Here is a 21181-nt window from a genome sequence, read left to right as displayed (position 1 = left end):
AAGGGTGGGTCAAAATCGTTGCTATGACCGGTGAGTTATAAACAGGATTATGAGATGGTGGGTACTGGACTGAACGTACCGGTATAAAATGACATTGGGTAATGATGACCCCAAATTCCTGTGGAGTATTGAGGGTAAAAGTCCGGTCTAATCCTTCATTGAGGGGTTCATTGTTTAATTTGGGGGTACCATCCCAAGGGGGATGACAACTAGTTGATTATGAGGGTGGGTATACATTTTGGTGAGGGGCAGGTAGGGTAGCATCCAAGAATGCGCTTTGAAGGCAGAACATGGGGGTCCATAGACATTGCAAGATGAAATCTTGTCTTTTCGGATCCGATGAAGTTTTAAATATATTTTCAAAAATAGATTGGTATTATAACAACAACATATCTAATCTCTGTACAGATCTCAAAATATATTTTGTACCGAAATCGCTCGAGAACTGTAGCAGTTCAGAATTTATAAGTACTTTTACAGTAGGAGTTGTATCGATGTGTGAAACAAGCATCGATGTTTGTCAATTAACAATATAATTAAACTCAATAAAAGTGTTTTATATACAAGAAATGCGTCCATCGCCAACTGATTTGGTCATTTTGATTCACATCAGCAGCAGGCAGGTGAAGCATGCCAGAAATAATAGAAACGGTCATATAAAATCTTTATAGGTTTGATTCACTCCGAACTATCAGAGTTCTTTATAAATTAGTTGGCAGGTTATAGAAGCATCAGTTCAAACCCTAGCTCACAGGGTGAGTGATAGGCTGAAACAAGGGGGTATTCATATATGAATCGAGGGGTACAGATCCAGGAAGGGTGGTATTTGTGGGTAGGGGTTGTTTCACAATCAATGAGTCACTGAACTGGGATTGAGAGCCAGGGGTGGAGAAGATACCTGAGGGTTTTCAGCTCTTGATAACAAGGGTACTTCAAGGGGAAAACACCGGTGGCATTAAGGAATGTGAGTTTGATAGTGTAAGGGGTCAGGGGTGGCGAATAGAGGTACGTGGCAGTCTCAAGATTAGGCATAGAGAAATTGAGGAGGTAGGGGTAGTGGCAGGTAGGGTGGTGGAGGAGGAGACAGGGGGGGTTGATTAAAGGGGTGAGCTTCTGTCTAGAACAGTGATGGGGGTGGGGGTAGCTTTAGTAGGTGTAGAGTGGGTCGGGCTGTAGGAGTAACAATTAAAAAAAGGTTATACGGCTACTACTTTTTATACTTGCTGTCCTGGACTTAAAAAATTATTGTAGCTTACAAGAACAGTTATAACTATTTTTCTGGTAGTTTTAATAAAGTTAGAGGTTTTCTAATCAATAAATTTTAAAGCATATTCCTCTCTATCACAACGGGTCAAAACAACAATATTTTGTCTACAGAGGGTGGGTACTTTCTGGTACGACTCAATAATGTTTAACAACATTTTTAAAAGAAAAGTATTCTTGTATTCGACCCCACAGCTTCCCTAGCACTACCCCCTGCATTGACTCCACCACTTCTCATTCCACCCCCACGCCCACCCCCCACCTCGTGCTTCTAGTATGTAACAAATTGAGTTGTATATGGGGGTGGTCGTCGTACCCCGTTCTAGCGGCGGGTGACAGACTACAGTACCCCCTTCTGGAAGCCTTAAATACCACATCCTGTAGGGGTACTTGATCACTTTGTGGGAATGCCTGTCCCTCCCTCTATCCCCCCATATCGGGGCGCCATGGACAGCAATGTTGCAAACTTGTGTAAGGGTGTACAATCCGGGGGACATTCTGCAGTTGTCTACATTGTGACATCATCTTTTACCGATCAGTGCTACTACTCCTTATGAGATCATCTTCTGCAGTATTTTTCCTATTGCAGGTTATGGGGTCAACTTCCAGCAATCGATGGCAAACGTAGTGATGGCAACTTCGATGTATCTGTCACAGGCAATGCCACGATAGACATTGTAATGTCATTGTCCATCCATCCACATTGTAACACTCCTTTGCCATGTGAGCTCATATTGAATGTATCAGTCGCCTACACTGCGCATGCGTTCACTTCTTACATAAATACAAGATTCTCAATAAAGTTTCTATAGCCTTGTGGATCTCGTCGATGTCTCCTTGGCCAAATGAATTCACTCCCATGTTACCAGACAAGCAGTCAGCTATAGCGCACAGAAATATGCCACATGACACGGAATCAGTTTGTTGGGGGGTCTGTATCCAGGGAGCTTGGTGAATATCATCAGGGATGTGGATTTTCTCTACTGATCTTGTTGGAAGCAACGTATTCCTGCTGCCAGATCTTTCCTCCTTGTAATCCCTTTTGCTGCCATTCATATCGCAAGAAATCTTTTTCACCGATCAGGATAGGTCGCCGACTTTGTTTTCTGTCGTGTCTCTCCTTGATCACCTTGATACATGGTTCTACAACCGCATCAAACTCGCGGCACTGCGGCATGCCTTCAATCTTTCCCGTGCTGTCCTTGTTCAGGTACCCCAAATATGGACTGGGATGAATATTCGCTCGTAGTTTGACCACTTCCCTACAGGAAACCATCGTTGTAATGTGTTGTAACCCTCTGTGTTTCAATCATTCGCCCGGGCCTGTCATTGCACATCAGAATGATTTAAAACTAGCAATGTCGCGCTACCTTTCGATAGTCTCAACCTCTTGTATACAGATTGTGTAAGGCTCTGACCAGTGAAAGAAGGATTTCGAGATCTACGGAACAAATTTCTGTTCCAACTTCAATCCAATGAAATGTTGGAGCTGAACAATTCCAATTTCCCCGTCCTTTTTCCGTAACGAGAGATGATGATACAATCATGGCATGCAAGATCGACCACAGCAGGATTCCCATTCAGCTTCTTGTGCTCGCCCATGTTGTTTTGCGCCTGTACCAGCACCGTCTGTCTTCGCTAAGGAGTCTCCAGCTCCACATGCTTCACGTGATTCAGCCTCTGGTGCATTTGCTTCGCGCACCCCTGTCGCAGAGCCCATCTCTGCGATGTCTTCGGGTCGAAACTCTCCTACCACCAGCGACAAAGAAGCATCTCTTCGTTGACTTTTTGCTTTACTCCTGCAACAGAATGCAGATGCCCGCAAGGATGCCCAGCAGCGTCAGGAAGACCTTGAACGCAAGCTGGATCGTCAACTTGGGCAATCTCAGGAATTCAATGACCGTCTCCTTGCTCAGTTTCCACCCTTTCTACATCGGTGTCAGCAATCCAGCGCTTGAAGCCACTGCCTGCACCGTCTAGCGCGCAGATCTCCTCTCAATGGATCGGACGAGTGCCCATTTCACGAATCATCAGTCACTGTAAACTGAATGCCATTGATCGCCTCGTTTCGTACCATCGACCAGGTTGCAGTCATACTTTGAACTTGGCTGAAATCTCAATGCCCGGGGTTGGATCACCGATCTAGACATACTGTATGACGAAGTCAAGCATTTTCACTTTCAGTATTCAAATGATTGTTGCCAAGTTGTGCAGTGCGGCCCGAATGTCCTTTGCCAGACTCGGGAGTCCGCATGTCTCTGTAAATCATCGAGTCAGTATGCATCATTAGCCTAGTAGCGGCACTACTGATCCGATCTCGCCACCCGGCGCCGCGGCCGGCCCGGCGGGGCCCGTGCGACCGCCCGGGCCCGGCGCTTACACGCCGGCCCCCGGGCGGCCGCGGCGGCGGCCCCCGGGAGTCCGAGAATCCGGAGTATGAAGTTCGAGTTCCAAGTTCCGCCGGCCCCGGCCGGGGCCGCGGGCTCAGCAGTGCGGCGCCGCCGGGTCACGGCCCGAGCCTGACGGCGAGTCAGCCTGCAGTGCCACGGTGAGTACGGGGCCGGCTGGGACGCATCATCACTGAGCCTCAGTCCAACGGCGGGCCCAAGCTCCGAGCCCGGCCTCCGACGGCGCGGCTCGAAACTTCGCCCGGCCGGACCGAGTCGGGAGTCGGCTTGCCGCCTTGGGCCGCCGGGGCCCGGCCGGCCGGACGCCGGGCGCCGAACCTGCGGCAGTGCCACCGTGCCGTCCTAAACCCCACCTCCCTGCTGGTGTACCCCCTACCCCTTATTCCATTTCTATTCACCCTCTTTATTCCCTCCATTCACTAAGAGTACCCTACCACCTTCCTCCGCCTTCTCCGAACTATCCAGGCCAAACAAAGATGCTTGAGGAAGGACGTACAGGAGGAGGAGGGGCGGGGGGAGGCAAGAGCGAGAAAAAGAGGACGCGACGAGCATATATCATGCACAAGACTAGCATGCTCCCATGGCTCCTCCTCTCACTCCAGATGCTGGTCACTTTGAGAGCAGCGGCGGGAGCAGGGCGTTGCCCCGACGTTGCCAGCTGTGAGCACGTCTGCATGCAAGTCCAGGGATCTTCTCCATTTGAGCACGAGAGCCATTGCTCCACATCCAATGGTGAGCAGAAAACCTCTCTCGCCTTCTGATCCTGCCATGTGAGATCCTGCCATTTGAGAAAGCTCGTTCATGGGACGCATGCCCTTTGATGTTGAGTGGGATACGAGATTGGCTGTCTCGCCTTTGCGTCTTTGCTGCTCTCCGATGCTTGACGAGCTGAGGAGGAGCAGACATTGACAAGACTGCCACAGGTCACGGGACATACACGGCGAGATGCTGCGAGGGCGAAGGACGCGTCTGCCCTTCGCCTCCTTGTGACGGCTCCACGTCATCAAAGGCTCAGTCACCCCTGGCTCAGTCACCCCTCATCCATCCCAGCTTCTTCAACTTCCCTTTCGGTGCGATACACTCGCTTCCTCCTCCTCTCGCTGAGCTCAGCCAGGAACCGAAGGCCTGCCAGGCTTCGGAGACGAGGGCGGCGCAGCTGGCAAGGAGGGGGGGTGCAGTCGGACAATGGTTATCCGGGTAGGTGGCAGGAGGAGGGTCTTGTCGGTGGGTGACGCATGCTGTGCTGTCAGCTGACGGGGACGAGAAGATCATACGGACTTAGAGACGACGTCTTCCTCCATCGGACCAACTGCTACCTCATCAAGGTTCGTTCCCCGAAAGCTGCGCGCCACCATGAAATGTCGTGAAAGGCGCCGGCCGACGATGAAGCGTTGAAAGTGGGACTGAGAAGATTGTCCGGGAGGTTGTGAGGAGAGGAGGTGGCTGTTGGTGACCTCCTGGTACAGCCATGGGGTCCTGCCTACTGTCTTCGCTTCTACCTCCAACTGGCCAGGTATGTGGAGGAGAGAGGAGGGCAGGGAGTTACTGACAATTTTCTCAAGGGGAGACAGAGGAAGCAGCGCTGAAATTTGTATTGGATGACGATGATGTCGCGTGAGATTGTCTCTTGTCCCTCCTGTGCGCTCTTTGACCTCCCCTGGCAGCTACGCGCACGTGCGCCTGGACCCTCCGGTAGTAGTTGAGGAGGAGGGACCGGGCGGGGAGGCTGAGAGCCGAACTCTCTTCCTCAAGCTGCAGAGCGCAGCGGTGATGACCGAGGACAGGAAGTTGTTTCTTCTCCTCTGTCTCTGCCCCCTGAAGCAGCTCGGCAGGTGCACGAAGAGGACGAGGAGAGTCTGGAGTCCTTCGATCTCGAAGAGGGGGAGGGGATGAGCGAGAGGAGCGAGACGGTGAGCTCGCCGCTTGCTGGCCCTCGGGCTCAGACTGCTCACTCTTTACATGCGCAGATGATCAACTCCGAGGACCCAGCGGGAGAGGACGAGACGTACGAGAGAAAGTCGATGTTCCTCCTCAGACTGACCGGTGCTGGCAGACAAGGCCGCCTCCTCCATGACCGGGACAGTCAGTCTCAAGGTGAACGAGGAGGACGTGTGACCTCCTGCTCCTGCCCTCTGACTGACCTCAGGACATGCGAGAGAAGCTTCCAACGGGCAGGTCGACCCCAAGACCGTTTGATGCAGCATGATAGAATCAAGTTTTTCCCGCCATCAGTGTCCATAATGTAAATATTCCCTCTTCGCATCTCACTTTATTGAAGACGATCTCAAGAAGTCGAGTTGGTGTCAAAGACTTGTTTCATGTCGATGATAGAAACATCTCCAACAATCCTAACCGTACGTCAGATCTCTCCCTCCATGTCACCTCTCTCACAGTTTCCCGTTGGAGTCCCGGGGGAGCACGACCAGGTACTTGTCTTGACTGGCAACGTCGAAGGAGACGTTCTGCCAGCGCCACGTCAGCACGTCCTGCCATCGCCCACCGACCTCACCGGGTTCCTCACGTCCAGGCAGAACATCTTGACGACGTTTTGCAAGGGAGAGATCACACCGACCAGCCTGATTGAGATCAGCGAGAAGTGAGGAGGGGACGGGAGAGGACAGGACAGGACACAGGACAGGAGGGGAGGGGAGAGGAGGGGAGGGGAGAGGAGGGGAGGGGAGGCGAGAGGAGGGAAGGAGATAGAAGGGACGAAGAGAAAAAGGGGGAGGGGAGGGGAAGGGAGTGGATGGAAGGATAGAGAAATTCGCCACCTTCTGAATTTGCTCGAAGAGGAGGTTGCAAGGAGTTTCTCTTCAAACACTGAGAGCCTGACGTTCTTTCAACATGATCAGTCACTGATAGACCTCAAAGCACATCAACACAGAGGGAAGAAGTTACGAAGTTCAGCAGGGGGCAAGGAAGGAGGGCATGTTTGAACAGAGGAGAACAGACCTCCCAGGGGATGCCAGGCAGAGGCAGCGTGAGAGGAGAAACTTTGAGCTTGAGAGGGTCGCTAGCATCGAGCAGCAGCATCTGCAGCATGTCTCATGGGTGCATGAGAGCCGCTGCCATGCTCCTCTACCTCCGTGAAGTCCATGGCCCCATCGTCCTTGACGCGGATCGTCTGACAAGGCATGAGGAGCGTTGGCAAGCAACTTGATCTACCAGCAGGTGCTTCTCGTCAAGGATGTGAAACTTTCCTTTCCATCGCTCCGGGAAGCTTCCTTCCATCTCGACCTTCTTGATGCTTGCTGACTCTGCTGCCATCTCAGTCTCAGTCATGCAGGAGCTCGTGCGCTGACCCATGTCGATCATCATCGTCTGCTCGAAGTCGATCTTCTGCTCCTCCTCCTCGACGAACAAGTAAACTGAGTGCTTCATCGCCTGCTGGAGCGACTGAGCGATGCCACAGCAACCTCCCACGTCACCTTGACCAGCGCCCGCACGCTGCTGGAGCTGCTGCAGGGCTCACTCAAGGTGACCGGGGTCGAGATCATTCCGAGGTTGGTGTCGACTATCCAGACCTGGCTGAGGTCAAGAGAGCTGACGGTCTGAAGCACCAGGACAAGTTTGAACCCAACGACCGTACACGAGATGCCGTGGAAGGCCTGCAGGAGGTGAGAAGAGCACACGAGTCTTCAGCGAGAGGAGCTCCTTACAAGCTCCTTTTGCTCGGGGTTGAGGTTCATGATCTCAGAACAGTTTCTCAGAGTGAGCATCTCGGTATCGAGCACGAAGATGCTGCGGCAAGCTCAGGGGCAGACAAGCACAGTCACCTCTCATCCTTTCTCACTTGCGGAGATCAAACTTGCGATCGACGTCATGTGCAAACAAGACACAACTGCGACCGACGGCTTCGATGTGGCATAGCGTCCGAGACGGGATGGACGGGTCGATGTGGACTGATTGAAGGAACATCCTATCGTCGTTCGCAAACTTGAGCACGAAGAGCTTCTTGAGGTCAATTTTTCCGCTGTCATCGTGAACGAAGACGCAGATGTCCTCCCCCACCACCTGGAATAAGGTCCGATTCCTCTGCGCTATCCCCCCCATGATCTTGTATGCCCAGATCTTCTGGCTGACTAGATGTACAACTATCGCATACTGGAGGTCATGCACCCCATCCTTGTTCTTTTGAAAGATGACCATCCTGTCGTCAAGAAAGATTCTCGTACATCTCATATTGGGAGGAGCCACGTCTGAGAAGACACACTTCTGAGCATACAAGACAGGATAGAACCCAGCGTACGAGACTATCGTCTCCCCATGGTCTGCAGACTTTCCTCTCTTCTCTCGCGGGCTGTACAAGGTTTCCTTGCCTTGCGATGACTTGCGAGGGGTGTAGGGGGTGCCGCCGTTGGCTTTGAGCTCTGAGTCGAGCGATGATGGCGAATCTGTCACCTTGGAGGGGTCGGCATGAAACGAGGAGACGATCTCTATCCTCGACTCGTTGAGCTTTTGATAAATCTGCTGCTCTCGCTGCAACATGTTCTCTTCCACCATAGTGACCGATGACTTGATCTTAAGCTGCATCTCCTCTAGCCCCTCTATCAGCCCGTCTTGCTCCTGTTTCAGCCGCACCAGACTGTCCTCGAAGCTTGCCATCTTCGAGTCATGTTCGGTCAGCATGTGTTCCATTCTTGTTTGGTTGTCCAAGACAAGATCAATCTGATCCGCCATCTTGTGGATGAAATCTTTGACATAAGTCATTTCTCGTTCTCGACGAACTTCGCCTTCTTCTCGGGCTCTCTCAGCCTCCTGCCGGTGATGCTCACTCCGTACAAGGTCGTCGTAAGTATGGATCAGTCGCTGCAGCTTCTCGACGCTCTCAGTGTGCAGGTCGTCTTTCAGCCTCTCTCGCGCTATCTTCAAGTCCTCGTACAGCACCTCAAGCGCGTGGATCTTGTTCATCACTTTGGTTTGGAAATGCGTTAGCTCATCAGGCGAGTACCGGCGTCTCTCATCTCCTGCTGCTGCTGCTGCTGCCTCGGACGGAGCGACATGAGCGATCGGGTCACTCGGAGCATCATTGTTGTTGTACGCTTCTTCTCTCTCTTTCCTCGTCGCCGTCGGCAGCTCGGGTCCAGAACCCAGCGAGCTGGCGGTTTGGAAGCGCTTGGAGCGAGTGCGAGGAGGAAGAGTCTGGCTCCTGCTCGAGAATATCATTCCCCCGTCCTGCTGGATGGATGTCTTGGTGAACATCAAACGAGGGGACGACTGTCCTCTGCTGTCGTCACTGCTGTAGTCCGACGCGTCTCTGCTGCTGTCCGAGTAGAACCCGCTGCGATAGGAGGTGGAGCTCGCTGCCGTCAGCTTGCTGTCTGACCTGTCCGAGTCATACACTGACCCCCCGGCATCCGTGTAGAAGTTGGCCGAATAGCTTCCCTGCGTCTCCCGCAGCTCGATGGTTCTTACACCCGAGTCGGCAGCGAGCTCAGGGCTTGCTTCCATGAGCGGCGAGTTGATGACAGTGACGGTCAGAGTCTTGAGACCCTCCCCTCTCTTGATCCCCAACGTGAAACTCTCCGCAGCGTTGGAGCTCAGAGTCTCTGACAGGAAGTTGGTGGGCTTGTTGACCAGCAGCACCCCGTTGCAGATGCATATCACGTCGTTGTGCTTGATGCCTGCTCTGTCAGCTGCGCTTCCTGGCACGATGTTCGTGACCAAGTAGCCGCCACTGGACAAGGGCCGGAAGCCCATGCCGATCCCAACGAGAGGAGACAATGTAGTGTTTCGATCGCCCCTCGTGATCTCGATAGAGATGACATGCTGCACTCCTGGTCGCCTGACACCGATGACGACTCGGGTTCCCTTCTGTCCCAGTAGCATGCTCCTCAGAGCGCTCAGGTCTGGTGGTCGCTTGCCGTCGACCGTCACGATCTGATCATTCCTCAGGAGCCCAGCGCTCTCCGCGGGGCCTCCGCTCTTGAGAGCATTGACTCGAAAGGTCTTGCCTTCGCTCTGAGAGACAGCAGCTCCGACGCCGTACAAGGCCTCGCTCTCATGGTCCCCGTAAGCTGCTGAAGTTCTTGACGTGATCGTGGGGTTCTGGCGCGATGAGAAGATACCATAAGCATGCGCTCCCCGCTGCATGATGAAGCTGCTCCTCCCCTTGCCCTCTCCTACCAATCTACCTCATCAACGCTCTTCCTCACTTCTCAGCATGTCGTTGCCTGCACATGACTCGCTCGCCGTGTCCCACGAGCTCATTGCAAGTCGCCCGCGTCTCTTCCTCCATGGCTGGTAGAAACCCTCGGGGCTTCGGGACCAGCCGATCGGCGGAAGAAAAGATCAAACTTTCATTCAAATCTTGTACAGGGGCCTAAAGTTTCAAAGTTCCGCTGTCTACCGTACGGTTGTCCGGCTCCAGATCAGTAACGGCAACTACTCAGTTACTAGCCTGAGCCTGGCTACGGAGCCTCCGTACCGTACAGCCCGGCTCAAAGCCCGCGGCGGGACAGTAGTGAGGCGCCGCCCTGCCCGGCCGGGGCCCGGCTGACTCGGTGAGGCGACTGTCATCTACTGTGACTAGTCGAACGGTTCGGAGTCAGTCAAGTCCACGCTGCAAGGCCTAGACAGACGTCAGAGAATGGCTCAGAGAGGAGCTAACGGCTACAAGCTTCATGGCGTTGTAGTTAGGAGCGACGATGGGGCGATGCTTCTTGACATGCGCTCTTGCCGAGTCGAGGTCATGGCCGTGCCTGTGTCCTACTTCAAACTTGTCGGAGAACTAGTCAGCACTCACTTCCATACTAGGTAGACGCAAGCTGTCGCTGGTGCTCGTCCCATCCCGGCCGTGCAGTGGATGTAGACCTTGCCGTCAACGTGAGTCTTGCAACCTCCTGTTAGCCAACATTCTCACCCGAGGCTCCTGCCCCCTCGACTTTGCAAGCTCGACAAGCTCATGTGTGGCCTTGGCAGCAAACTTGACACGTTCTGCCAAGTCTTGCTGTTCCACCAAATTCTTACAAACCATCAACGCAAGTTTGCAGCACGTACGCCATTGAAGTCTTCGATAGGAACATGTCGAAACTCAATGCCTGCGAGAAAAGGTTCATAAGCTGAAAGACTAGGAGATTTCCACCTTGTTCATGGTACAAGCCTCGCATCAAGTCCATATTTACCTGAGAAGTGTCAGGCAACTCCATATGCTGTGATCGTTTCGTCTACCATCCGCTGCATGATGTCTTTCTGTGTCTGAACGTTGACAACTCCCGTCACCCCCGCTGCCTTCATGCGCTGAGAGCATTCAGAGTCCGCAAGGGACAGCAGCTCACGAGGTACCTCGACGTCATCTTTACATTGTGGGTACGGACCTGAGAAACAACGACAGCAACATCAGCCGGAGAGCTGTCATGTCACAGCAGGTCACCAATGAACAAGCAGGGAGGGATGAAGTCGAAGAGAAGCTCCTTTGCAACGCTGCAGCGCATGTCAGCAGACGTGAGACATTCGTCCATCCAAGGCCGACAAGTTCCCGTCGAACTGTGTGAATTCTCGACGTCGAAATCCCCCGTTCTTGCCGCTCTGAGAGACGGCACCTGTCTCTCTGTCAAGAGCATCCTATTGCGTCCTCTTTCTGCACATAACCCGGAAAGAAGGAAATTCGGCGATTCGGCTCGCTCTCCCACACTGCCTGGTTCTGCTCTTCATTGAGGATGACGTACCTGTACTGCACACAAGGAGCTTACTCTCAGTGAAGGGCATCAAGGCGTCTCCTACCTCAACTTCTCGGTAATCCTCTGGAGGAGCAGGAAACGTCGCTTCCCAGCATCTCCCTCGGACACCTGCGCCCCATGGTTGAGCCTCTCACCTTGCCAGCAGTATCCTTGCTATACCCGTCAGCAGCGTCCGCTCGTTCCCTAGACCCATACGACACCATTGGTTCACCGGGTTCCAGTTTCCGAAAGCCTGCAGGACATGAGCGCGCAGGCAAGGAGAGCGGTCAAGGTACGGGATGTCCTCCGGTGATGACCATTCTCTCGTTCACACCGATTGGATGAAAGATCAGAAATCTGACCAGCAGGCCGTTGAAGACAGCTTGCAGGTTCGAGACACAACTGAGGCAGTCGATGAGGCCCGATCAGATTCCCAGCACATGATACCGGTTTCCTTCAGGCTGAGGCTCCACGTCGGAAACATCAGAGATTCTGTTGCCGCCATCTTCAAAGACACCGTCTGCGACATACCTACCAGGGTCGTGACAAGTTAATCAGAGCATGATATAAGTCACTTGTATTGAAAGTCGAAAAGAGACTCGGAGGGTATGGGAACCACTGCCTGTAATCATCGTCATCAACTCCATCTGTGTTTCCAAGTCGTCATCGTCATCAGCTCTACCATTTACATCCTCATCCTCATCCTCATATTCAAATTGCACGCAAAGAGCCCACCTCCCATTTTGTGTCTCCCTTCTTATCAAGACGAAGTGCCTGGTCCGCTTTCCAGTGCCCCAACTCCTTGATCGAGCCGCAAACTCGGACATCCTGGGCCCCTAGCAAGTTCTGTGAGGGGGCTCCTGAGGAGGAGGAGGAGGCAGGGAACCCTTGTAGACTTGAAACCGGATGAGCTGAGTACAGTCGTCCGATACCACCTCCTTCTGGCTAGCATCCGGAACGCGGACCAGGTACCAGTAGCTCGTCATGTGCCGAGCGCTACTCTCAACATGGTTCGGGTCCGCAGCAAAATATCTGTACTGAGTGTTGGCTGGCACTGAGTCGATCTGTCCGATCGAGGGTGAGCTACTGCATGATATGAGTATGTACAACCTGTGTCACCCACTCATTGCTGGACTCATCAAATTTCATCTTGATCGCACAAGACATGTCGCTGTCTCCCATTGCTTTGCAGTCTCCAACAATGTACAGGTGTTCGTTATCGTTGAGATGCGCTCTTCTCTTGAATGTGACCGTATGCTCATCATGCCTTATGGGTTCATCGACCTGCAAAGTTATATCGGTGCGAGCATTGAAGGCGTCCCACACTCACATTGCTCCCTCCTCTCAGAGCCCTCAACGTCGGGATCGAGAACGACGTTTTCGATATGATTCTTGCTGTGCTGTGAAAGGAACTCGATGCTTCCCCTGCAGACTGCAGTTCAGACCTCTGAGATCGCGCGGGATCCCGCACACAGAAGTCATCAGGGAGCAGGAGGAAGGGCTTGAGACGGCAACATCAACATCCAAGGCCAAGCAGGTGCGGGAAGTTCACATGAGCACATCCAACGAGCATGATTCATCGAAGTCATAACCTGATGACACTACCAGCAGCGCCACCAACGCGACCGGTCTCTGCATTCTGAGGCCCCCGTTCCGCACCACCCTACCTCCTTATTCCCTGTGAATTCGAGGAAGTAGACGTGGGTCCATTCAGCTACGATCGCTGATCTGGGAGCCAAGGCAGATGGAGGACCAACTCCTGTTTGAGGTTGTCGATCCTTGCTGTCCTTCACTGCTTTGATTTGTTGCTTCATCTTTCCCTCTTTTGATTCCTTTACCTCTTACTCCCTCTCGCAATTTTCGAAGGCGTATGTGAAAAGGAAGCGTAGTTAATCAAGTATTTATTTAGAGCACATCACCAAAGCTGTCAACTCAGCAAGAGCGACACGAGAGAAAAGAAATCAACACTCTTGCTGACAGCTTGTCTTTGAAACAGCAGCATTATCTTCAGATAGCAGACCCAAGTAGATATGGTCTGTAATATTAATTTGCACTTTCCCTTCATCTTGCACGATCTCCGAAGGAAGATCATCTGTTAACCAAAAAAGGAGCACACTTTAATTTCCGAAGGTTCGCATCTGATGAAGCATTTGCTGCTGTAGAAAAGTCAGGTTCACGACTTCGCAACGGTAACAAGTACCTGGTTCATGTGAGCCATGTGCTGGTTCATCTGCTGGTGGGAAGGCTTGTGGCGCTTCTTGGCAGGGAGGGAGGTGGCAATCTGGAACTGAAGCTCGTGGAGACGGTTCATGATGACACGGAGGCGTCGCTCGTAGGTCATCAACTCCATGGGCTGCTTGGACTCGACCAGTCTGATGAGAACATCTACGTCGTCCAAACCATTTTCGCTGCAGCAAGCCTGGACTGCAGGTGGGAGGGGCTGAATAGGAGTGGTAGTACCCAGGCCGGATCCCTTAGCCTTAGAGCGCTTGCGGCCAGTGATGCCAAGAGTAGCGCCGGAGGCCTTGAGCTGCTCAGCCTTGTCAACCCAAGGCTTACGCTCTTCATCGCTCAGAGCACGCCACATGGCACCAAGTTCCTTGACGTCGAGGGGGGCCGTGTTTCCAGTCTCCTTGTGTTCCTGGCGCTTGTCCTGGCAGAAAAGGAGGTAGGACGAAGGCGCAGGGGCGCTGTGTGGCTTTGGCTCTTGCTCATTCAAGACAGTCTCGAGGCAGCGGCAGAAATCAGATCGATCTCCCCAATAGCGGCGCTCTTCCTTGGGAATTTTGGCCTGGCGCTCCGTGGCAGCAGCCTCCACAATCGCACGCGGGACGTTGAAAGTGGCAAAGTCCGGTCCAGATGCCACGAGTTGCCAAGCACCAAGACGCTGAAGGACAGACTCACGATGGTGAGTCCATGCCTTGTAGCGAAGACCTCCGTTCATTTCCGGATCAACAATCTTGCAAGTAAGCTGGACCATGTCTCCGCCCAGGGGCACATCACCGCTCATATCCATTTTGAGTGGTTGTTCTTGAGAAAATTATAAACGAGATTTGATTGGATCTATGTGTATTTGAGTAGCCAAAAACTACGACAGAAAAGTCAGAAATTTGTTAGGAGGGGAATCGAACAAAATCAAAGCATTGCAACAAACATAGAAATCAAATCGCATCAAGATCAAGTGGGTATGAAGAGGATGATGAAATTCGCATTTCCACGGCAAAGACATCTGGATTTCGGCGATCTCAGCGTGGCAAACAGGAAATAAGCAGCCTGGTATCAATAGCAGAAGAGAGAGCGGGTGTAATCAAGAGACTATAGCAGAATCGCACGACCTCAGACCACACAAATTGACCAGAATGTTCAGGGCGCAATGTGGTGATGCAAATTACAAGACGAGAACGATTGAAAATTGATCTCGAATCAGGACAAAAACGACATTCATACAATGAATACATCAGAACACATGGAAACAACACAAAAACAAGAGAGGAAAGCAAGAAACAAGTGACAGAGGGTAGCCGAGTGCATGCGAGCAGGCAGGCGGGTTGGCGGGAGGCGGATGACCCCCAGAGGACAGAAACCGAGCCAAACAAGGGCCCAATGGGGGGTAGGGGGGTGTTCCCTCTGACCACCCCTAACTGCCCAAGGGGTACTTTCCTCCACCGGTGCAAGGCTATCGTTTCCACCCACCCTGAAGATAGAATCACCTTTTCAAAAAAAGTTGGCGTAGCAGTACCCCTCCCATCCTCCGAGAGAATTCAAACGCAGGTACAGATAGAATTTGAATTTGTACTGGAATACACGCCGTATAGTCTGGTCTGAACATATTCTCAGACCAGACAAGCCAACTCAATATGGAATAAAGGGTTGGCCCGCCTCCGATTCTGTTCCTCCTGGACTGCGGCGTTTGACCATGAAGAAGAAGATGCGGGAGAAGGGGGTAGGGGGTAACCACCCCCACCACCGAATTTCATTGCAGGGAGATAATCCCAACTCAGGGTAGTGTTCCTAGAACCTCTCTACAAAGACTCTCTAGGACCAAAATGGTCTCCTGGTAGTTAAATAATACCACAAAGTTAGTACTGTGTTTCTTGTTTTCAGTACATATTAAGCTATGTAGAAACCAACTGTACAACTTTCCGACAAATAGTAAATTTGGTACATCTCTTCCTCCGAAAGGTACCACAGTTTGTATCAGGTGATACCGGTGTGATGCACGCGCGTAACGGCTGGGGGTGGGGTGTTTTTAAAAACAATATAATATCGAAATAAGGTACCCCCGTACAGATATCCGACCGGAGGGGTGTAGAAGTAAAATTGTTTTTGAAATTTCCAAAATATTTATTGGGACCGTTTTAGCGCTTAAAACGTAGTACTTTTGTACAAAGATTTCAAACATTACCAGCAAAGCGCCTGCCCTATTCTTCCATGGCTTTATTTTTGTACCAAATTTATATACACATTTTCGATCGAAAGGTACACTTACTACCACGTCATATTTGTATCAGCATTTGTACGTGTTCTGTGAGAATGCAGTACAAAGTCTTGTATATATCCGATTTCCTGACGGCCAGGACCGGTGCGGAGAGGGACAGAAGTGCCGGTACGTCACGGTCTTCTATTTTCAAAGAGAATGAACATACTTCATATTCTTGCTGAAATATTCAACTTTTCAAGGTGACGTATTCTCAAAATATTCATATCTTTCTTCCGTTACAAACACAAATCCGTTATTTGTGTTTCATGACTTTTCGTTCCCCACCCCGTCACGGACTGTCGGTTTAAACCACCTACCAATCGTGTCACTACCCCATGAAATGATGATACTTTCATCTGTAACTACCCGGTACTTTTGGAGCCTTTTTAACCCCTTCCCCCAACAGGGGAGTTGCGTACCCCTTGGTCCCATGTCCCACCCCACCCGGCTGTGGGTTTCCCCCGGAACCCTAGCCCACCCAACCATATGATTGCTACCCTACCATCGTAGAACCAATCCAAAAATTTATGACCCACCCCTTTAGACCACGGAGTAGGGACGGATATCGGTAAAACCCGTTCTATTCCCCAAAATCTCCCATCACCCGTAGTACACCTCGCAGGAGATTTTGGGGGTGTGGTAGGAACCCCCTTCACGGTGTAACGTATCAGGACCGGTGTCTGTCATCCCACCCTATTCCTGTCATCAAACCCCCACCCCTTGAGGCCAAAAAAAGGAGCAGGACAGGAACCTCTTTTCGGGAGCCGTGGACTGTCTATGTTTGATTGCTGCCTTCCTGTTATCCTAATATCAATACATGTGCGGACTCTTTTCACTATTGGCGGGCTGCGGCAGTGATTCCTGCATGCCGGGTCGAACAGCCGGTGTGACCAGGCCAGGCAAAGCCCGGACCGAAAAAACTCCGCCTCAGAGATATATCTAATAAGAGGAGGAGGACACCATATTTCAATAGAGGGGCATTGAAGAACGTAGACGATTGGTTTGTAGCTGCGGAGCGGGTGGATCGGGGGACTCGGGAAGAGATGTAGCGATGTACGTAGCCAGGGCGGCGCGAGGAGAATGCATGCCCTGATGGCTGCTTTTCTTCAACTTGACAAGTTGGCGCATGTCTGAGCCCTTGTTCTTCACTGACATAGTAACCTCACGACCCTCAAAACTCGTGCGGAGTCCCATTTTATGCTGACTTAATTCTCTGAATATATTTGTGTTGATTTAACACTTTAATAAGAGATCTTTTGCTAACTTCGTTATTGTCATCTGATCCGTTACTCTCAACCTCTTTTGTACACTTGAATTGCCTGAACACGCCAAGCTTGTTTGATATCTTGTGATTTGACGTGCTTCGCGAAAAATCTTGCTCTCAAGCAAGTGGATTGACTTCGAAATTTGTTGGAGTTTGTTATCTCGCGTGCACTTCATCAGATTTTAAGATTCCTGAACCCTGATCGCAGACTAGATGCTGTTGGAAGCTCGGAAACATGGAAAAGAACAATTTCGATAGCCTTGCAATTCTTTCTGAATTGAATGCGCATCGGAACGCTTGCACATTATTCATAGACCATGATGGAGAGCCGATTGCATCTTCGCTCGATTTGTATCCATGGTCTCTCAATGCTGCTCCTTGGCCACGACGACGTTCAGTCAGAGCAGGGAGGGTGTTGCACGGCAGCAAAAAGTTGGAGGGCATTGATCTTTGTGTGAAGGAATCGCATTCAAACCTGGCCTTCAAGAAATTATTAGAGTCTACGGATCTTTCTTCTCCGCGCTTACGACTCCGCGAACAAGCTCGAAGTGACTCGCCTGAGGTAGACCCTTTACTGAGATCCAGAACGGTCCATTGGTCTCTGCCGCTAGTACGCGATGACGGTCCAGAGTACAACGATTCTAGAGAATCTCGATGCATTGTTGGTATGGATTATGGGAAATGTTGTCTGAAGCATGACACGCCGCTGGAATCTACAAGCTTACAGACGTTTCTCCAACTGAATGAGACAAGCTGCCTCAAACATCTCATGTGGGCCAATCGATCTGCATTCCAGCTTCGGAGGAGATATTTGTTGCGGTTGGGGATTCCAGCAAGCAGCCTGATGAGCTTGGCAGACTCTTCAATATTTTCTAGAGAATCGAATGACAAACGAGAAGTAACGAAACATCTTCGGGCACCATCAAGTCCAACAATGATTATGGAACGCAGAAAAAGTCCAAGGAATGATTCAAGTTCAAGTCAGAATTCTATGTTTTGGCCGCTGACTTTTAGTTGGAATAAGAGATTGAGGCTTGGTGATTCACTGAGAATGGATGGTAACGATGACGCAGCTGAGGTTTCTACGAAGCATGGTGAATATCTGGACGATCCTGCACGTGCAGAGATGGATTTTTTGAACGGCTGGTCTGTTTAATCCTTCGGGCTGCTGCATACTAGGCTATGATCGAAATATATTTGAGCAATATCAGACTAGAATCATAAAACCTAACGTTTAACGTTGAGTCAGGATATGTTCCAGAGGCAGGGCTCAGCGGCTGTGATAGGCTGCTCAGGCTAGCACCGTACCCGGCGGCGGTCACCGGGTATTAGTATTGCAAGGCCCCGTACGTTCGGCGGCCCCATCACCCGCCGATGACGATCGAATCTGAGTGCTGGCGCGGCCAGGCACCGGCCGCAGCGGCTCCGGCCACGCCGGCGCCGGAACCACTGACTTGACTACTGAACACAGACGAGCCGCGAGTCCCGGCGCGGCGGCGCGCGCGCGGGGCCCCGGGCCTCCCGGGCCGGCCGGGCGCGTTGACTCTCGGCGGACCGTGACGGTGACAGCCCGGAGTCCCCCCGGCGCCCGGTCACCAGTGCCGCCGCGGCCCGGCGGCCGGCGCTGCGGCGCCGGACTGTGTCAAGCGGCGCTCTAAGTTCGATCGGATCCGGCGGCGGCGGTTGCAACCGTAGTGACTCAGTCAGGGCCGGGTGAGCCTGTGAGCCTGAGCGGCGGGCCGGGCCGCGGCGCCGCCCCGGCGGCCGCGCCCGCCCCGGCCCGGCCCGGGGGACCGTCTGAGTGGGCCGGCACCCGGTGACCGCCGGTGAGCGTGGCACGGTGGCCCTCGCCGCAGGCGGGCGGCCCGGCTCTGGCCGCAGTTCAACGGTCCGATCATCATGAACGGTTGTGAAAGTGTCCAGGCTGCCGATCTTCGTACTCGGATCTCACTTAACTTTGAGTAAAGGCTGTGACGGGCAACTTCTTGCAACCGTCGTTGGGCGGCCGTCGTCGCGGCCGCTACTGTGACAGCCTGGCAGGCTCTGCCTTCTGAAGTTCCGTTGGACCGTTCGGAGCGCGGCCCGTGACGGGCTTCAGTGGAGGCTGCCTGGCATGGTCCGCCGCGGCAGGCTCCAACAGTTTTCAGGCAACCCTCAGTACCGTACCGGTGACCGACGGTACGGTACTACGGTAACCCGGCGTTGATTTCAGTCCGAAGCGGCCCGGGGCCTTGCCGCACTGCGGCAGTTCCGAAGTTAGAAAAAAAAAATCAAACGCCTGAAGTTTTACTCAATTAAATTTTGCCCGACAACTTACTCAGAGATGCAGGGAATGCAGGGGATGTGGCCAACATGTCAAGAGAGCGAGGAGGAAGAGAAGGAGAGAGGGAGAGGAAGGAGACGACGAAGCTGAGATGGGACAGCTGAAGAGAGCCCCGTAGGGGTAACAAGAGGATGGGAAAGGGGTGGAGAGATACACGTTCGTTTGCGATAGTTGTCGCGATATGTACTTTCAGACATGAGATAGTTCAAGGGCCAGATGATGCGCCATGATGGGCGAGAGTGAACACGCTGTTGAATGCTAAGAGACTAGCTAGGCAAGAATAGGCAAATTATTGTCGGATATGGATAGAGGCAGACTCCAGACTCTTTTGATAAAGGTGCATGCTAGCAGTATTCGACAGGCCCATTGTGTGGTGAGGTCACTTAACAACATTTGAGTGGTACAACCAGTGGCATCAGATCGGGTCTTACCGTCCTAACCGTTCTGTCAAAGTCATCAAAGGCTTTTGAGATGAAGGAAACGGCAGTGCTCTGTTGATCCCATCGGGCACGGAAAGAGGTCATGCCGAACAAAGAGGAGGAGTTCTGTACGGCTCTACGGGAGCTATCAGGGGAGGATCCTGAGAACGCGATCTTCAGGCTAGCGGAGATGGTATGAAGTTATGCGCTCTTGAGATGTTTGCCTGACGATGCCACGTTAGATGACGGAGTCTGACGATTATCAGGCGAGTGGATCTTGTTGCTTCAGGACGCTTGTTAACCTGCTTGGAAGATTCTTTTTAGTCAAGATCCAAGTGCCGTCGATGCGCTTCTCCGGCTGTGCGAGGATGGAAGTGACAAATCAAAAAAGTTGTGTCTGATCTTCTCGCTCTCCCGTTCTGAGTTGCTGATACCTTTCAGGTATGCGTGCCTGATGATCGCCCTCTTGGCTTCCGACAGCAGCAACCAGCAGCTGCTAGGGCGAGCTCGAGGACTGTTAGCAGTGCGCTGCTTGTAATGATTGTTGCGACTTGACAAGACACTCAGATGCTCGTTGAGATGGCAGATAATGACGACCTACCCGACGACTGCAGGTGTTTCTCTGACTTGAACCACCTCCTCCTGCTCCATGTCACACGCTTGCAGAGCCAACGTAGCGTGGGCCCTTGGCTCGCTAGCGAACGAGAGCGAAGAGAACAGGAGGAGCATAGGAAGCATACCAGAAGCGATGAACGCTCTGGTCAAGGTCGCCTGCTGCTCGTCGGACGAGGCGAGAGAGCGAGCGGCGTACAGCATCGCTGAGGTAGTGAGAGACAACGAGGAGAACAGAGTCTCGCTTGCAAACACCGAAGGCTCCATCGCTGCTCTTGTCCACATTTGCGCGACAGGATCCGATCCAGGGAAAGAGCAGGTGCTGAGAGCTGAAGGATGGAACCGACCTGAACCTTTCTCAGGCTGCATGGGCGTTGGCGATGTTGGCGGAGAATTCGGAGGACAACTGCAGCTCAATCGTCCTGACCCCGTCCTACCTCTTCTTGGTCCCTTGCTTACATTGAGATGTTTTGCCGCAGATTCGCCCTAGAAGCGCTTCTTGAGATGATCTCCTCCCCCGAGTCCCTTCCCACCGACAAGCTTGTCAGTGCAAATGCACTCTACGCCATCGCCGAGCTGGCGAGAGTGAGTCCGTGCAGTGTGCAAGGAAGGATAGGATGGGGAGAAAGAGAGGATGTGGCGATGGGACGGAGAGGAGGGAAGTAAGAGGAAGGGGAGTCGAGAGGAGGTAGGAGGGGGCTTTTGTTAGAGTAGCAGGAGCAGGAGCAGGAGCAGGAGCAGGAGCAGGAGCAGG

The 21181-nt window shown here is 52.4% G+C and overlaps 6 protein-coding genes across 6 annotated transcripts in view; 3 read left to right on the top strand and 3 right to left on the bottom strand.

The window, feature by feature from the left end:
- Positions 1-4243: 4243 nt before the first annotated feature.
- On the top strand, positions 4244-5867 carry GUITHDRAFT_145047 (hypothetical protein; the record flags this gene model as incomplete). The annotated part of the gene is made up of 10 exons (XM_005824272.1): positions 4244-4403; positions 4804-4868; positions 4922-4996; positions 5042-5094; positions 5138-5184; positions 5234-5285; positions 5336-5438; positions 5504-5581; positions 5639-5765; positions 5818-5867. The coding sequence occupies 10 exons, from the start codon at positions 4244-4246 to the stop codon at positions 5865-5867; spliced, it is 810 nt and encodes a 269-aa protein (XP_005824329.1).
- Positions 5868-5955: 88 nt separating this feature from the next.
- On the bottom strand, positions 5956-9764 carry GUITHDRAFT_116461 (hypothetical protein; the record flags this gene model as incomplete). The annotated part of the gene is made up of 11 exons (XM_005824271.1): positions 5956-6019; positions 6063-6133; positions 6181-6247; positions 6443-6507; positions 6624-6704; positions 6754-6795; positions 6837-6928; positions 6974-7055; positions 7100-7279; positions 7331-7412; positions 7465-9764. 11 exons carry the CDS (start codon positions 9762-9764, stop codon positions 5956-5958), a joined length of 3126 nt encoding a protein of 1041 aa, XP_005824328.1.
- A 454-nt stretch (positions 9765-10218) lies between these two features.
- GUITHDRAFT_116460 (hypothetical protein) lies at positions 10219-12511 on the bottom strand (the record flags this gene model as incomplete). Its single annotated transcript, XM_005824270.1, has 19 exons — positions 10219-10242; positions 10288-10372; positions 10417-10484; positions 10534-10620; positions 10671-10711; positions 10756-10795; positions 10842-10910; positions 10956-10987; positions 11044-11093; positions 11143-11212; positions 11262-11343; positions 11394-11458; positions 11510-11582; positions 11626-11731; positions 11777-11860; positions 11905-11951; positions 12065-12165; positions 12216-12393; positions 12440-12511. 19 exons carry the CDS (start codon positions 12509-12511, stop codon positions 10219-10221), a joined length of 1374 nt encoding a protein of 457 aa, XP_005824327.1.
- Positions 12512-13213: 702 nt separating this feature from the next.
- Positions 13214-14419, bottom strand: GUITHDRAFT_154980 (hypothetical protein). The gene is made up of 2 exons (XM_005824269.1): positions 13530-14419; positions 13214-13485 (listed from the first exon to the last, which is right to left on the bottom strand). Exons 1-2 carry the CDS (start codon positions 14343-14345, stop codon positions 13447-13449), a joined length of 855 nt encoding a protein of 284 aa, XP_005824326.1. The 5' UTR covers positions 14346-14419; the 3' UTR covers positions 13214-13446.
- Positions 14420-17279: 2860 nt separating this feature from the next.
- Positions 17280-18309, top strand: GUITHDRAFT_154979 (hypothetical protein). The gene has a single exon (XM_005824268.1). The coding sequence runs from the start codon at positions 17309-17311 to the stop codon at positions 18227-18229; it is 921 nt and encodes a 306-aa protein (XP_005824325.1). The 5' UTR covers positions 17280-17308; the 3' UTR covers positions 18230-18309.
- Positions 18310-19918: 1609 nt separating this feature from the next.
- The window catches only part of GUITHDRAFT_116458 (hypothetical protein), a gene marked incomplete at both ends in the record, with an annotated part of 1466 nt that continues 203 nt past the window's right edge, over positions 19919-21181 (top strand). The window contains 7 exons of the mRNA XM_005824267.1: positions 19919-20008; positions 20058-20189; positions 20257-20331; positions 20383-20429; positions 20482-20746; positions 20790-20857; positions 20907-21012. Coding sequence (XP_005824324.1) covers positions 19919-20008; positions 20058-20189; positions 20257-20331; positions 20383-20429; positions 20482-20746; positions 20790-20857; positions 20907-21012 — 783 coding nt within the window. The remainder of the gene's footprint in view (positions 20009-20057; positions 20190-20256; positions 20332-20382; positions 20430-20481; positions 20747-20789; positions 20858-20906; positions 21013-21181) is intronic.

The sequence above is a fragment of the Guillardia theta genome, assembly GCF_000315625.1.
Source record: "Guillardia theta CCMP2712 unplaced genomic scaffold GUITHscaffold_96, whole genome shotgun sequence".
NCBI classification, from domain to species: domain Eukaryota; class Cryptophyceae; order Pyrenomonadales; family Geminigeraceae; genus Guillardia; species Guillardia theta.
Note: the sequence above shows the minus strand (reverse complement) of the source record. Positions and strands in the feature narration are given on the sequence as shown.